Source organism: Monopterus albus, unplaced genomic scaffold (genome assembly GCF_001952655.1).
Source record: "Monopterus albus unplaced genomic scaffold, M_albus_1.0 scaffold58.1, whole genome shotgun sequence".
Lineage (NCBI taxonomy): Eukaryota > Metazoa > Chordata > Actinopteri > Synbranchiformes > Synbranchidae > Monopterus > Monopterus albus.
This window is the reverse complement of record NW_018127938.1, coordinates 287,829-305,447: the sequence shown is the minus strand read 5'-3', so window position 1 is coordinate 305,447 and position 17,619 is coordinate 287,829. Positions and strand designations below refer to the sequence as shown.

At 40.7% G+C, this 17,619-nt stretch overlaps 1 protein-coding gene across 1 annotated transcript in view; it reads right to left on the bottom strand.

Moving 5' to 3' along the window:
* The window catches only part of gpc1a (glypican 1a), a 33,661-nt gene that overhangs the window by 3,979 nt on the left and 12,063 nt on the right, over positions 1-17,619 (bottom strand). The window contains exons 4-8 of the mRNA XM_020602696.1: positions 4,723-4,881; positions 3,454-3,671; positions 3,182-3,355; positions 608-773; positions 1-43 (exon numbers count right to left, since the gene is read on the bottom strand). The exon at positions 1-43 is cut by the window's left edge and continues 91 nt beyond it. Of these exons, the coding sequence (XP_020458352.1) occupies positions 1-43; positions 608-773; positions 3,182-3,355; positions 3,454-3,671; positions 4,723-4,881 (760 nt within the window). The remainder of the gene's footprint in view (positions 44-607; positions 774-3,181; positions 3,356-3,453; positions 3,672-4,722; positions 4,882-17,619) is intronic.

The window sequence follows — 17,619 nt, the reverse complement described above, 5'->3', positions numbered from 1 at the left end:
CTGGGCTCTGTGCTGAAACTAGATGCCACCTGGATCATGATGTCTGAATGGAGGGTGGAGGAGAAGAGAAGATTTGATCAAATTGGTGTCAGCCCAACCCTGTTCAGGTATGTTTTTCTGGAAACAAAACTTACTTTGCTCCCAAGCCACAAAATCATAGTAGTGCTTTTCATTGTTGTTACAAGTAATACTGAGTCAAACCTAATTGATGAATTAATCAAAGCTTTGCATGGATCAGGTGTGGATGATTCATTTTGAGCTTGACATTCAAATGCATGTGTGGTTGTGCAAGTCTATATTAATGCTCCCCTTTTCACTTGTAGCTGCATTTTCATCTGAGCTTGCACTTAGTGGGCCTCATAAGAGAACATTTTAGCAGGAGGGATGGGGTGGAGAGTAATATGGGCTTTACTGTGGATTTTATGAAGTCGATGGCAGTCGCTTAGGCAAACAAAATAAGAGCAGGACAAGGAACATACTGTGAGCAAAGGTTTCGGTGACCCTGGACTAAACACAAAGGACTGTATTATGAGGACCAGTGTTTCTTCCTGGGATCCACTCAGACTATCTAATAAGAACATCTACAGTATTTTTGTCTGAATCTTACCTATGAGGTTTTGCCACTCTGGGTCCAGGTCGGCTTGGTTGGCCAGGCACCCCTTCATGACGTTATAGCAGTAGCTGGAGCAGGGTTTGACAGAGGCCAGACCACGGCAGTGGGGGCAGTAAACCAGCTTCATCAGGGCCTTGGTACACTCTGAACTCAGGGAAACCTGGTGTGGGTGGACTGGATGGTTAGCAGCAGCATGTTCATGGGAAATGTAATGGTGTCCCAGTTTCAGACTTTGCTCTGTAAAGTGATTGTTTTGCTCTTCTTATGCCCTTTAAAATGGGGAATTTACATCATGAGGGTTATGTGTAATGGGGACAAATAAGGACAGGAGAGAACAGTAGAGGGCGGTATTGTCACATTATGGAGGACACAGCCTGAATACGAAGGTAATGACAGGTCTCCTTGTCAGTCTTAATACAGTTCATGGTGTCTGTTTCACTGTCAGCCTCTGATTATGTACACAGGTCATAAGAGGTGTCCGTTTCCACAGTGAAGTTATTTTACCACCACCTCTAACAGATAAGAGAGACTGAAATGAGGGCAGGTAGTTCAGGGACCACGTGAGTCTGTTTGCAACATTTAAACTACATCTTTGTTGACTATTTAAAAGTTTGAAGTATCCAGGTGTATTTTCCTTACTGGCCTTCACACATTTGTTTCTGTGCAGTATCAGCGTCAATTCACAGACTGTTAAACTTCCATGAGTTTTAAAATCCATCACTGTCACGTCTGCATTAATTTGTGTCAGTGTTGTGGTTTTGTGGTTCAAGTGCTAATTGCTTTGAAAAAAAAAGTCTGCACTCCTAATAAGGCTCCTGACAGTGTTGACAAAAATGGATGGATTACACAACTCAAGCAAGTTTCAAAAACGTGTTTTGATGGTTACAACAACAGGACATGAATAGAAACTGATAGAAGCCTGGAGCTGTGAGAAGAACAGCCTACATTCAAATTTGGAAAGCATAGTGTGCAAAATCATTAAATCATGATTTTATGTACCGTGTACACAGTGTGAGATTTGTTCACCAGTGGGGGTGAAGTTATCCCCCCTTTAGAGTGATTAATGCTACTGTAGTTCACCAATAGACTATGTAACATACCGGTACCTAAAAAAACATTTTGAAAATGTATTTGAATAGAGCATTGCAACACTGGCTTACAAGCTTATGTCTCGCCTGAGGCCAAGATTGGAGCCTAAATTGGGCAGAAGTGCTTTACAAAATACAGATGGGGTCAAGAAGAGCTTACTGTCAATGCAGGCAGGTCAGGTCAGTGTGCAGCCTGCACTGACATTTAAGATTTAGATCCATTTTCAAGAGAGGCTCCATACTGACTCTGCATTCATTAATGTCAGTTAAAAGGTTCAATGACATATAAGCACAAACAAAATAGTTTTATTCAAGTTCGAGTTAATTCTATAAATGTCGCTTTAACAGCTGCAAGAAATAGCCCAACAGGCTCCAGAATCTATGTATATAGGCCCATTGGTTCATTTATTTTCATGACTGACGACATGTCAGCCCCCCCCACCCATCTCATTTTCTCACCAGTCTCACCCCTTGTATACAAAATGTGAAAACAGGAAATAGGTTAAGATATGTTAAGTTACTGGTATGGGGGGGGGAGGAACTGAGACTAACTCTAAACAGTACATTAACACCACATGAATGAAGAAAGGAGGGTGTTGAAAAAATCTTGTGACCCTAAAAGCTCAGATGGGTCATGAATATGAAAACCAACACTTCAGACACGCTGGGAAAAGTGTTTGGGAAAAACTGTGTTGAGAGCTGAAAAAAAAAACATCATCACACCCATAATATGACAACACCGCTGTCATCCCTCCAAACGAGAGCTTTGTTCTGATGTCAGAGTCTGACATCTCATTTCTGATGATCTTTGATTTCATTTTAGGGTGGAGACAGTTTCTCTGACAGTTAGGGTGTGACGACCACATATCCATCACATCTGCTTTTCTAGGCTACAGCCCAGCAGGCTTTAGTCACTCACAGACACCCATGCATATTTGTATAACTCTCTTGGTGAGGACATTCACCAATATAATGTATTCACTAGCCCCTAATCTCAATCTTATCCATCACAACTAAATGACTAACCCCAGTATAACCTAAACCTCATTCTAGCCTGATGCCTAAAACCATGTCTTAACCCTCAAAGGTGTGTTATAAAGTCATGACCATCCAAAATGTTCTCATTCCCAAGGTTTCACACTCACAAAGATGATCACTACACACTGAATCTTGAATGCTCAGTTTCTCTCGCACCAGCACACCCTGTCTCTCTGGGTACACGCCCCTTTATCAGAAATCAGTTTGTGATTGGATGCTTCACATGAGGGATCAGAGGAAAGGACGTCTCATGGTGGTTAAATGTGTTTCCTCATCCATGTCTCTTTGCAGTTTGTCCTTGCTTCGCTTCCTTGCATTTTATATGGATGGGACAAAGATGCAAGGATAAGACACAAGTGAGGAAAATGTGGATGCAAACAAGCAATTTGGGATGCACCCAGTGTCTCTATCACTTCCTGTGTTCCTCTTCACACATACTCACCTGTGAGACCTTTCTGACCACCTCTCCACTGACTACCAGCGCCTGGACAAACGACCTGGCTGTGACAAAAGCCCGGATCAATTTCACCTTCATGTCCCGAGGGGCATCTCCAAATGGCCGCAGCGTCTCCTGTTGCTTAGCAACACATTCAAGGTAGTCCTCTGATAGGTGGACCTGTCAGACAGATGTGACAGTGGTGGGCACAATGGAAATGGAGAAGTATGTTTTAAAAAGACATTTAGAAACACTGACAGACCCATGTCTTTACTCACATCTGTAGAGGGAGAGGATTTAAATGCTCGCTCCAGCAGGTGGGACCAGAATTCAGACAGGGTCTCGTCAAGGTTGAGCGCAGTGCCCCGGTAGTACTGTCGCAGGTCAGCATAGAGATCTCCATAAAGATGGGTGTTCTGGGAGTAGAGAGGGCCGAGAGGAGACAGCGCCTCCTGGAGGGAGTGCTCAGAATGACTGTGCAGGTCAGTGAAATAGTCTGGAGGATGAGAGGAGACACGCAAGTAAGGAAGACCAGTCGCCAAAGGAAAGACAGGGAGAGGAGCTGTGAACTAAGAAAAACAATAAAACAGATCAGCTGAGATTTGATAAATTCTAAGTCCGAGTGGAGTGATATTTGCAATATACATCTGAATTAAAGCAAACGGTGCTGATCTGTCACTTTGTCTTTGGCTTGTTGTGCCCCAAAGTTTTTAAAGGTTTCCTTTTTCTATGCAAAATATAAACTGATTGAGAGGTCACACAGACGGAGTGAGGGAGTCAGTGTGGTGTCACTGCAGTATATTTGTCTGGGATTTACCCTTGTGCTTCAAAGGCTATGAAGGAGTGCCAGCCTGTTCTAAACACAACCAGATGGATGGCCACATTACTGCTACTGAGGTGGCCTTCTGCCTTTAGACTAATAATACCATCCTCCTCCTTAGACTAGTCCTCCGCCTGTGCGCTGTTTCTCTTCTTCATTTGTTCTGTTTCTCTTCATTTTTGATTGTCACTCACTGTTTCTTCCCAGGACTAATGACACATTTCTCACTTGCTGCATTTGTCTGCCCCCCCCCCATTGTTAGTGGAGGCACTTCTCATTCTCTCCTTTTCTTCCACCCTTCATCCCTTTCTTTGTCTGGTGTGCAGTGATCTGCAGACACGGCTCCTCAGTGGATCAACTGCTCATTAGCTGAACCAGTCACTGCCCCAGGGAACACCCCTCTGTTTAGAGGTGTGTGTGTGTGTGTGTGTGTGTGTGTGTGTGTCCCTTCCAGATCAGGGGATTGGCTTATCACATTTCACTGTGCCTGGTTGACTCTGCTCTCATTATAACACCCAGCCAGGGGTCTCCATGACACACAAGACACAGACATCCTCCCACTCACAAAGCTTTGAGCGCAGCCGGTGCTTGTACCTAACACAAACTCACAAATACACAGCATATAAAAGTCAGGCCCTTCACTTCTCACTCCTAAAGCTTTGCTATTGACCTCAGCCAGTAATGACAGCCTCAAATACACACATCCACAAACACACACCCTACTTACCGTCGAAGCTCCTGTGGAGAGCATTGAAAGCAGCCTGCAGCGACCTGCCGGCCTCTCTGATCAGGCCTTCAGTCTCTCGAGTGCTCAGGTTGGCCAGGCTCTCCTCCATGGTGCTGGTACAGCAGGTCAGACCCTGAGGACACATCTTCAGATGTTCACCTGGTACAGTGGGGAGAAGCCACAGAGTCCTTAATTAATTTAATTACATTTCATCTAACTGAAGATGTCAGCTCTTCAACACTGTACACCAGGTGAAACTGGACTCAACAACAGGCTTACAGACAAGGTAATTTTATATGCAATTGCCAGAGCTACTGTAGAAGTCAGTTCAACACGTTCATCCTGACTGAAATATTTCAGCGACTATTAGCTAGATTCTTCAGAGATTTCACACAGACATAGAAGAATCCTACAGACCTGAGTTTTCATCTAGTGCCACATGAGGTTGACATTTGTGGTTTTGAGTTAAATGTCTGAAATATCTCAAGAGCTTATTGGATGGACTGTCATAAAATCATGCTTGGGCATACACGTCCCCTTCAGAGTAAACTGTAATAACTTTGGCCAGTACTTTGCTTACTGACTAAATACATGCAAATGTAATGATATTCTCAGCCTCGGTTCTGTGTTTAGTGCTAATTAGGAAATGTTAGGAAGTTAACATGTTAAGACCGTGAACAGGGTAGACATTACATTATAGGCGCTGTAAATCACATACAGTTTTGAGCTACCTTACTTCAGTGCTTACAACTGACCTTTTTCCCCAACTAACTTCTTAACCATAGAAGCATAAATATATAGAGTACAGGCTAGAAAACTGCTGCCTTTAGTATTTTTATTCTATTGTTATGGAGATACTTAGGCCCACAAAGGATGGTAAAAATAAGGATCTTTTTCAAACACACACACATGCACTAAGTCTGCCAGAAAACCTAGAAAACAGTCCGCAGCATCAGTCTCTTGACAGACTAGATGCCTCAGGATCAGTGTGTGTTCATTTGTGTGCAACAATGTGTGTGTGTACATGCCTAAGATAGGGAAGGTAAAGGGTGAGTATGCACCCCACAGCTGTGTGCATCACTGCTTTCCTCCTTGTTAATGGGTCCTGTATAGTTATGAATCTTACCCTGTTTGTGTGTTCGTGAGTGTGTGTGTGTGTGTGGGTTGGGGGGTCGAATTTGTCGACCATGGTAAGTGGAGCAGAAGCAGAGACGCGTTCATCATCACTGCTCCATAAATGTTTCATTGGCACTGGTTGGTGTGTGTATGACTGTCTATTAGACCTTGCAAGTGAGGATGTTTGGGTGGTTAGAGTAAGGGCTGGGGTTTGGCACTAGGTTGTGATGGGGCTAAGTAATACTTTATCAGTGTCCTTGCAGCGATATAAGCATAAATGTGTGTGAGACTGACCACCTAACCTCTTTTTAACATTCCTTTATGGGATATTTAAAGACATGCTTTATTACAAACAGAAGAGGATAAGGTAGAGTGCACATCTGGAGCTTGAACTGAAACCTAACTTACACATACATCCCACAACTCTACCAGGACACTCCTCTAATATTCTCATTTCTTTAGTAGTCCGCAAGTGTCAAGTGCAGGTCAGTTGGTCTGAGACGAGAGGCTTCATTCTTCTGAACACAGATGCAACAAATCCTCATTCTGCAAATCACACCAGCTTCTTACCGAGCTGGGTTTCTCATTAGTTCAAGTGGGAAAATGCTTTTAAAGAAATACAGCTCCATCCTCACACTTCAGCTGTGAATTTTCACAACTCGTACAATCAGGTTAATTTGCTTTTCAGAGAAACTTTTGTATTGCATTACCTCTTTCTGTTTGTTGGTTTGACTGAATGAAGCCTTGGCTTGATGCTCTAACCTTTTTCCTTAACCACATCTAAAACATACTAAAATCTATGTATAGCATGGGACCCAAAAACTGTGAATCTTCACATTAGAGTACGTTCAAGCCATCAGAAATTTTGCATTTTTTCTTGAAAAAATGATTTAAGTTTGATAATCTATCAATCACCTGTCACCTTATCATTTTATTTTACTCAAGGAATTTTGTAATTAACTAGTCAAAGCAGCTCTACTGGGTGATTTTTACATTCTCAAAATAGTAGGCATTGTTTTACCCAAATTTATAGCTGTCTAATAAAACTAGACCAGAATTGTGTTTTGGACAATTTATATTTTTGCACTTCTATTTAGCAATAGAAGGTATCTGCAAAAACTCTGAGGGACCTAATTCTTTGTCATTACCTCAAGACAAACTCAGTACTGGTCATTACTGGTAAGGGAGCTGTCTCTGGCAAAGCTGTCTGTTGTTTTAACCAAACATGATCATATTCCACCTCAAACAATTTTCATTTGATGCACAAATGACTCTTGGGAAGGCTCTGACTTGACTATTTGATGTCAGTCAAATTTGGCACCGAGTAGGAGGGGAGGGGAAAGGAGAGGTATGACTTAGTGGAAATCTGAGGTTTCATTCAACTTCAGTGCCAACTTTTTTTTCTCAGTGTTCACTTTGATCAGGTCACTTTTGTAAAAACATCTGAGAAGCTTCAGTCTGGCAGAAACCGGAGAGAATCCTCTGCTAGGATCTTAAACCACACCATCAGTGTTAGATGTGTGGTTCAAAGACAGCAGGCGTTATATTTTTGGTTGTGCTGCAGCTAATGTTAGAATTTCATTGTTGGTTTGTTTACCCACCCAGATGAGGTAGGGCATTTATCACATATACATATGCTATTGTGCTAGCTAGGATCTGATATGAACTAAATTAATTCAGGCAAATTATCCCAATTCAAATAATTATTACATTAATACCAAACAGTTCAATAAGTTGTAAGACAATCCAACAATCTGAAAAATAGGGAATCGAAGAATAGAATCACTGTCTCTGCCTGGAAATAAACAAAAGTATTAGATAAGAGAACTGTCAACGAGTCAGTCATTGTGGCCTTACAGTCAGTCAGAGTCGGGTCAGTTCCCTCCCGACCGGGGTCCTCACCTTCCCTCTTCCATCTATCTTCTGTCTGAGTCCACTGTTCCTTTCGTTCTGATTCACTAGGGTTTTATGCCCCTCATACTGTTCACAGTTCTTTCTGCCCCTTGCGTCATTTCTCATACCAAACTCTTAAGCCTCTCATATAAGGGAAGCTGCTCTCTGGATGTTTATTCAGAAGATGAACCCATAAACTAAACAAAGAGGACACGAGCCAAGATATTCTTGCTTGAGCAAGCTATCAGTCCGTAGTTCCCATGGTCTCCATGCACAAACATCCTCAAACATTTCAGAGAAGAGAAACAGATGTTACAGGATTATATAAATGCCTAACTCACCCTTATATACTTATCAGCTGTTACATATTACAAATAATATCTATATGTAATCTAACTGGTTTGTTTTTAACCACTACACTATATTACATTCCTGGGTTGCTGGGTAATGGAAGCAGCTGGCATCCTGTTATAAAACCTTTATTTACTTGGGGAGACAGACATGAGCACAGTGGTGACACACTAACACGTGTGCAAAAAGCAAGTTTGCTACCAGGCTAATTAATACATGCATACAGATGAATTACAGAAGCTGGCAAGACCAGAAGGTCCAACTCAGAACAGGCTATCTCTGGAAATCTGGGATTAAGTGCCTCACTCAAGGGCGATGTGGTGGGAAATTGAGTGCTTCTGGGCACACAGGGATAGAGTGAGATTAGCAAAATGGTGCAAACGCCTTTAAAGCAAAACCAGTTTTTAAGTGCTGGAGACAAGAGGAGACAAGAGGGCAGAGGAGAAAGGAGAAGAGATTAGCTATGAGAACTAAACATTTGGGCCAAATAAAATCTGTTTTTATAGATGATTTGGTTGCTTGCACTGTTTTTGCCCTCAGGTTTCAGCATATATTTAGTTTACAAAAATACTGAGTGGCAACCACACACAAACAGGTCTTTCTACTACATTTGTGGATAGCCTTATTGACATAATTCATTCTCAAGTGCGTGAGGCACCTCTCAGATGCTAACAGTACAGCAGTAGGGGGAGACACAGAGGAGATTTGTGACTGTCGATTGTCAGTCTTCAGGAAGCGTGATATTGTGTGCCTAGTATCATTTTTATTTACTTTTTCAAATGACCGGATGTGAAGAAAAAAGTAGGAGCATGAAGGAAAAAGGGTCAGCAAAGGTTAATTTAATACAATCTTGTGAAAACATGCCACCAGGACTCTTTATGGCTCTTTGTCCTGAAGTTGCCCCATGCTTATGTATGTGCAATACGCTCAGTGATGTACAGGTCAGAGAAGCCCCCTCTTTGCTGCATGTATGAATAACACAAAATTGTTGGTATAAGAAGTTGACAACAGAGCAGGTGAAATATTTCTTCTGTAATATAAACAGGTAGTTAATAAACATCTGCAGCTGAAGAAGGTAGATTTTTACTATGTATTTCTGCCTGGCACAGACCAGAAAATGATTTACTGCTGTGGTGTAAATGATGATGAAACCTGAGAGTGCACAGCGACAAAAGAATCACCTCGAAGTGATGTGAATTTGAGTACTGATGCTTCTAATGTGTCAACAATGAAACAAAAATGCAACAACTCTAACATACAATCTTGAACAAACAAAGACCAGCCAGTCATTTACAGTATGTATCCAGTAAAACCCTACTTCATGTTATATATTCTCAGTCACAACCCTTTATTTGTGACCACTTCTTGCTCACTCTTTCTTAAGTCTGGTTTCTCTAAACTCTCAAGTCAAAGATGTAGTCAAGGCAAAAACCCATTTAAACTCGGACTATAAGGTTTATGCACCTTAAATGATGCTGATGAGGTAAATTCCTCATCACTGATCATGTGGAAATGTCTGTTGTGATAGTTAAGGGGATACATTTATTTAATGGTAAATATTAGGCTAAACAGAGATCACAGGTTCACACAGCCCAGCTGGAGCTAAGTGCTGCATTTGGTGTATTTGCATACAATCATTAGTAACCTCTTTTATAACAAAACTAGTTTTTAGGTTTGCCTGCAGACTTGTATAAACTTACACTGGTCACCATAGAGACCACATCAAGGCACCACTGCTTAGTTATTAATTTCCTTTTTCCGTCAAAAGCATCTGGCTCTCACTTTCCTCTCACTGGCACACCCTGCCTCTCTCTAAACCATCGTTTTCTTTCTGCATTCTTTGTGGCAGCTCCAACATACCTGAGCCCGTCTCGACAAGTGCGTAAACCTTAGCACATGTGCCAAGCAGACACAGAGAGAACCTCCACTGCACTGCACTCTGACAAAGGGTCATCCAGCAAAGCGGCAAAGAGCTCAAAGAAGTGTGGCATCAGAGGTGATATCTGCCTGTTGCTGCAAAAAACTGTCTGTAATCGAAAACTATGCTGAGCAACAGCAAAACTCGACTGAAACTCAAACTCCCATCAAGGGAAGCACTCATTAATCATGAGTCAAGATTTGGCAAGACCCATATTTAATCAAAGACAGGATGTTGTTGATGCAGCAATTTATTTAAACACTTGACAGCAGTTGACTGTTTACCTGTGTCTGACACATAGACTTCATTCTTTTCTCCTGAATGATATTTTTTGTGTTATGGTGCCATGCTGTTGGCTTATATGTCAGACACAGGAATGTTTATTGGTTTGGCTTCTGGCTACAGGCAGGTAATTGGCATTTCCCCTCTGGTAAAAATCCATTTTTAATGGTCATGGGAAGATTTTTTTGCTCTACAGGTTGTTTATCTTTGCGCTCAGATATGGCAAGCTGATAAAAATTTTGAGATTTTGACCCAGCATTTATCAGTGACTGGATTGTTGTTTGCAAAAATATAGCAGACATTTTCCCATTAGTTGTTTTGCCCAAATATGGCTAATATGAGCTAAGAGTAGCTAAACTGGAATCTAAACTAAGCAGCCTGCTTTAGTGTGCGATAAACAGACCTGACTAGCACGGATCTTAGATTAACTGTGATGAATTGGTCCTATATTAAAGTCCCTAATTAAACTAGATTATTTCTACTTATATCTGTAATTATTATCAGTGTTGTCTGCATTTTAATCCATTACTGATGTCATCAGTTAATAAGAAAACAGCATATTTGGACCTCTCTGCAACCACAGATAATCAGTTTTAATGTACTGTTTATGTGCAGGGACATAGTGTGTTAATTTGTGAGCTTCAGTGGTGCTGGAAGGCAGATTTTGTTACCTTTGGACAGGGCCAGACTAATAGTCTTGATGCTAAGCTAAGCTAAGCTAATCACCTCCTGGCTACATACTTAACACAAAGACAAGAGAGTGATATCAATCCTCTCATCTAATTACCATATTTCTCTAAAATGATGAATTCATTCTATAAATTATAATATAAAAGGGGAATTAAATATTCTCCATCTGTTGTGCAATAATGGTTCAGTGACAGGTATCAGCTCAACAAAATAATGCACACAGTGGAAAAAAAAGAATCATTTCAGAGTGAAGAGCATAAAGTGCCATAGACCACAGTGGTTTACATGCCTGTAGCCACAGGCCATATGCGGTCATTTTACCAACTATCAACTGTCTCCTAGCAAGCAAGTTTACACCATCTTCCCAAATATGTTGTAGCGTTAAACATATTTGTCAGCAATCCTAACTATGTTCTGTTTGAGCAACACTACATCTATACACAGTCAGATTAAAGTACAATAAGGACTATTTCTAACACACATGCACACATGGCTCTGTTTGTGGCCTTGACTGGGGGATCAGGGTCAGCTGACGTGCAATTGACAAGATCAGATATTGTACTATGAGACTGTAGGTCTGTAGGTCATGCTACAGGATAATCTCATGTCTTTCTAACACACACACACACACATGCTTGTTTGTATTTCTACAATAACACAACATGCCGTAACTTTAAACCATCACAACTAAATGCCCAACCCTACCGAAACCTAAGCCTAATTCTAACTTTAACCTTAAAACCAAGTCTTAACAATCAAACAGAAATGTACACACACACACGTATGTGCACACACACCAGCTTTGATAATGTGCTATAATGCTACTAACATCAGCTGCTTTAATTACAAATGAGCATCCTAACTTAGCCCTGATATTTAAACTATGGTAACCCCCCAAAATAACCATACTCCAACCATCTAATTATAACTTTAATCATAATTAATAGTTAAATGGCTGCACTTTGCTGACCTGCCTAAAAGTTTCACTTTCGTTATTTGTCAGTAATTAAAGATGATTTCTGTACCATGAAAATTACAGGACCAGTTTTGTTTTGCTCGACAAACCAAAGCAATGTTTCGAATATCTGATAATGTTGAGACATCTATCAGGTTAAATGAGACGTGTAAATCCAATTACACTCTCAGGCACAGGAACAGTGCTCCATCATACCTCTAACCTGTGCCAACACTGCAGACTAATGCTTCTCAGAGATCAGACAGCATGTACACTGAAGCTGAATCAGCACACTGTAAAGCATAACTTAAGTCTCTCAAATGACTAGGTTCCAGATGTTAGACCGTTCCTCAACCGATTTTAGCTGCTGACAAAGGAAAAAGTCAGATTTTGACAAACAGCCTACTGTAGGTGTAGGTGGAACATTTCTGTTGTCCATTTAAAATAATGAAACAATTACTCTAAAAACAGCTTGCTGTGAAATGAATTTAAAATCACTTTCTGTGAATGATAATTTCATTGTTTGGCTAACATTTCTATCAGAAATACTAACATTGTGTCCTCTGTTTCCCCTTCAAATAAAGTGGTTTAGATCCATCCATTATCTATACCTGTTATTCCTGAAGAGGGTCGGGGGGGTTGGAGCCAATCCCAGCTGACAATGGGCAGGGTGCACCTTGGACAGGTCGCCAGTCTATCACAGGGCTGACGTGTAGACAAACAACCACACACACTCCTACTGGCAATTTAGAGTCGCCAATCAACCTAATGTGGGAGGAAGCCTTAGTACCCAGAGAGAACCCATGTAGGCACAGGGAGAACATGCAAACTCCACACAGAAAGGCCCTGGGTTGGCTCGGGCTCCAACCCAGAACCGTCTTGCTGTGAGGCGACAGCACTAACCACTGCGCTGCTGTGCCACCCAAGTGGGCTAGATGATCTAGCTAAAGGATTGGGTTGTTTACAACCACTTCTTTCATTTCTTCCTCCTCTCCTGCTTAGAAGGAATGCTGTCACAGACTGTGTTACTGTACTGACAGTCTGTTTCACTGTAACTAGTCTGACCTCTGACCCTCAAAATTGTAAGCACACAGAACAGTGCACACACCACACTGGCAGAGCAAATATCACACTTTATAATTCATTGTAAGAACAGTATTACTAAGACATAACTGCTAGGACACACACACACTCACATGTCCTGAGTGCACCCCAGCTCTTCCATCACACACCACATCAAAGCAGCTTATTGCTGAGCAGTAAAAGTGAGGCAGTGGCTTGAATTTATCTCCTTCAGTCAGATGTTTATTCGCTGCTTCCCTTTCTTAATGAGCATCTTACAATAACCCTGCCACTTATTGCGGCAAATTATTGCTACTTAAATGAGGGGCATGTATGTGTATGTGAGTGTGTTTCCATCTCACATTCTCCTCACTATTTAAGGGTACCTTTATGTGATTTAGCATTCCACATGGCCTTCCGCCCAAAGTACACTTTTACCTTTTTACTATCCACCAAACAGCAAGAGGGGGAGAGGAGGGGCACGCCACAGAGCTGTAACAATGAAATAGGAGTGAGATGGATGGTGAGAATGCAGTAAAATGGAAAGTGGTAGAGGAAAGGAGTGAAGGATCATGGGTGAAAGGTAGAAGCCGAAGCAGAGAAAAAAACGGGGAAAAGGAGTACATTTTAAAGCTGTAATCTACTTCTAAGGGCCTAATGATTCTAGAGTTTATTTCTTTTCTCTGACTTGTGATTTGGAGTCTTGTTTTTTGTGGGTTTAGTCAGAGTTTCTCACAGATTGATTGATTCTTTATTGAACATGATTCTTCATCATCAAAAAATACCCAAACTACAGTTTTCTGACAGTTCATCTCGTTTTTTCCCACAGCACACAGCTATTCACAGCTCTGGTCAACATGCAAATCAATAAGGCTGCTTGTCTTGTGGCTTTTATCAGTACATTACTGCAAGTATATGAAACAGTGACAAATTCTCTGCAACTGCAAAACACATTAAAGATAGAGCTGAAACAAGTTGTCAAATAATAAATTATGGGTTTTTGTATTAGCATTTATCCCTTATCCCCTTTATGCACTGAACTTTATTACAGTCTGTTTTTAAGAGGAGGAATGTGTTATTTTATCTTTAAAAAGTTACATCTCTTCAATATACAGCAAGTTATTTTGCAAGCAAAAACATTCCTTAGTCCTAGATTCCCCAATGTATAGACTTGCTTTTTACTGAATAACTTATTTCATTTTTAGACTATGAGTCAGACAAAACAAGCAACAAGAAGATGAGCTTAGAATTAAAAAAAAAAACGTTGATAGACATCTGTCACAAATTTCTGACAATTTACAGAGTGAACGCTTCATCGAGAACAGATTCATCACAATAATGGATTATGAAAATCTCCAATCCACACCTGATTCAACTAAATTACACAGACGTGAGACTATGCTTAGTTAAAGTTGTGCTTACAGCCAAATGCTAACATGCTCACGGTAATGATACTAACATGCTGATGTTTTTCATGTATAGAGTTGTAGCATGTACACCGTTAGTTCAGCGTGTTAGTATGGTAAAACGCTACAGTAATTTATACTGAAAGTAGCTGAGGCTCAGTGTGCTATTAAGACCAAAACAATACAAATTAAATTAAAGAGAGAAAAATTAAAAAATGCAAGAAAAAAAGCTGAGAAAAAGAAGAAGGAGATGTAGGCAAACCGTTTTGGGTGAACCTTTCCTTAATTTATAGCATTAATGCACTATAAATACCCCCACCACCCCACAGTCCAGCCCTGTCTGCTGCCCAGCGAGTGTGTGTGTGTGTGTGTGTGTGTGTGTGTTTGCATGGCACCAGCTTCACCAGAAACTACCATAATTCTATGACATTACTGGGGGTAGTTAAAGGCTCTTACACTAACTGCTACTTTTACCCTGGTTCACTCAGTCTGTAAAAAAATAAATAAATCACAACACACACCAAGTGGTGTGTGTTGCAGCGAGGAGAGTCAGTGTCTGTGTGTGTTCATGCGTGTGGGTAATTCTAGCAATGGCAGAATTCGCTTCAGCTACTATGACTGCTGGGATTAGCCCTTATTTATAGTTAACAAGAGATTGTGTCGCCTTGTGACAAATCAAAAGGAGTCTTTAGTATCCTGAGAATTAATGAGTGTCTGTGAGTGTGAATGAGATTATGGGTCAAAAAGAAAGAAGCACATAAGGAGTGTATTATTTACCTCTCAAGATAAGAACTGCTAACACATAGATTAACAGGCCAGGATTAGCAGGAGATTAGACATCAGGCTCTAATCCAGCAGCACAGTGTTGGTAGTGATGGGAAGGTGAAGAACAATGGGTGGGGATCTGTGACTGTGAGGGTGCGCGTGTGTAGATGGAGGCTCATAGGGGCACATCAGCACAGATTCTCCATCCTTGCTCTTTCTTAGGGGGGCATCAAATCTCAGTCTGAGGTCAACCGTTTCCAGGTCATGTCTTCAAGGTCAAAGAAGTGGAGAAACTGAACGAACGTGGTAACAGCCTGACCAGAGCTGCTAAGAAAAGCCCTGTGGTTTTGGACTGAAGTTTGACTGAAGCAGTAACAGCCTTCTCCACAGATATTTGATTCAACTTCCACTCTATGATCTCCTGCCAAAGGCTGACTATACAAAGACACATATACTAAGTTCCTGAATCCAGATATTATTTAGAAACACTGTCACTTTCCGGTAGCTTTCATGGAGTTGTTGTCTTTCTCTGATAGACAGAAAAAAAGGTTTACTGCTCTTAGCAACCTTCACTGCAGCTTCTGTGTTGACTGGTGATGGCATCAGTGAAACAGATATGTCAGTCACAGACAAAGGGTAGTCACTGCATCACTAAAAATGAGGTTTTCAAAGCCAAAGAAGAATAAAAAAAAACTGTTTGCTCAACTTCTGTATCATATATATTATTAACAATGTCTGGCAAGATTAAAATAAAAACTGAGCAAAATGCAAAGCAGTTATTTCAGTTTTATAGGTTTTCTGCTTAGGAGTTTACTGACAGAAATTCATTATTGTGAGTCCTGTGGTGCCTTTGGGCAAGGCACTATAAGTACTGCACTGGAGCTGCTGCACAAAGTGTATTACATTTTGAAAACTCACACCCTGGTGTATTGTCAGGATATGACGTACACTGTGTCTTCAGAAGGTTATGAGCCACAGAGCCAACTTTATGCAGTTCACCACCTCTATCAGCTATCGGTCACTCCCACCGGCAAATGATCCAATAAAGCAGAAACACCAGTAAAAAGAAAACAATAAAAAATATAACATGAAACAGCCTGTGAGCTGACACTCTGGAGGTTAAAGTGATAAAGGTATGAGGCAGAGTGGCTGTTCAGAGCAGAGTACAGCTAATAGAACCACAAACACAACAGGCGTGTGTGAACTTTGGATCTTCCGAGCAACATGTCTAATTAATCAGAGCCTCACACACAGTGATGGATCCTTCAGATTGGTCTCAGGCTCTCCATTAACTAGCCAGGGCTCTCATGATATTGCAGAGGGTTGACAAATAGCTCTGTGTGTGCATATATTAAATTTCAGTGTATCACCAGTTTGCTCTTTCCAGAAACCACATGAATTCAGGTGAAGGCAACAGCACGATCCCTTATCGATCTGACCTTTTGAATCCAGTCCTCAGCATTAGCATCACATTTTCATCCTCACACACGTCACGTATCAAAGATGATCAGCGGCCTTGGTCGCCGTCGCAAACCGGTGCTAAGTCCATAACTTGCTGGAGTGTGTGACGGTTGAATTACTACTAGAGAAAAAGAAAAATGTTGTAATAAGCTGTATCTATAGAGCACCTGGTGCCAGCATAGAAAAGTTTAATGAGTGGATGGAAGAAAATTACCTGACACTAAGTCATAAATTAATGTTCATATGCGGTGATTTCAACATAGATTTGTTAAATCCTAACAAGCACACAGGAACTGTGGAGTTTATCAACACAATATATAGATGCAGTTTATATCCAAAAATTACAAAACCAAGTAGAGTAACAATTCAGCATGCAACACTAATAGATAATATTTTCACCAATGTTATGGATAGTAAAATGACAAGTGGATTACTCATAAATGATATTAGTGATCATCTACCAATATTTGTGGTTTATGAGGGCCAGTATAGAAAAGAGAGGCCAAAAACAAATTTTTTCTATAGGAGGGTGATGAATGAACATGCTGTAATGAGGCTAAAAGAGGATTTTATGGGGCAAAACTGGGAACCAGTTTACAGAGAGGATGACTTAGATAAAGCATATGAGCAATTTTTAAATATATTTAAGAAAGTATATGACAGGAACTGTCCTCGTAAGCAGTATAAAAACAAAAGGAATTACAGTGGGAAACCATGGATGAGCAAAGGATTACAGAATGCATGCAAAAAGAAGAATGCGTTATATAAGCAATTCATAAAGGACAGATCAAAGAAGGCGGAAGAAAAATATAAGACATATAAGAACAAATTAACTGAGATTTTGAGGAGATGTAAGAAACTATATTACTCTAAAATATTAGAGGATAATAAAAATAACATCAGAGGTACTTGGAATATATTAAATAAATTGATTAGAAACAGTTCCAGCAAGAGTAACTACCCTCAATATTTTATGGATAATGATACACAGGTTAATA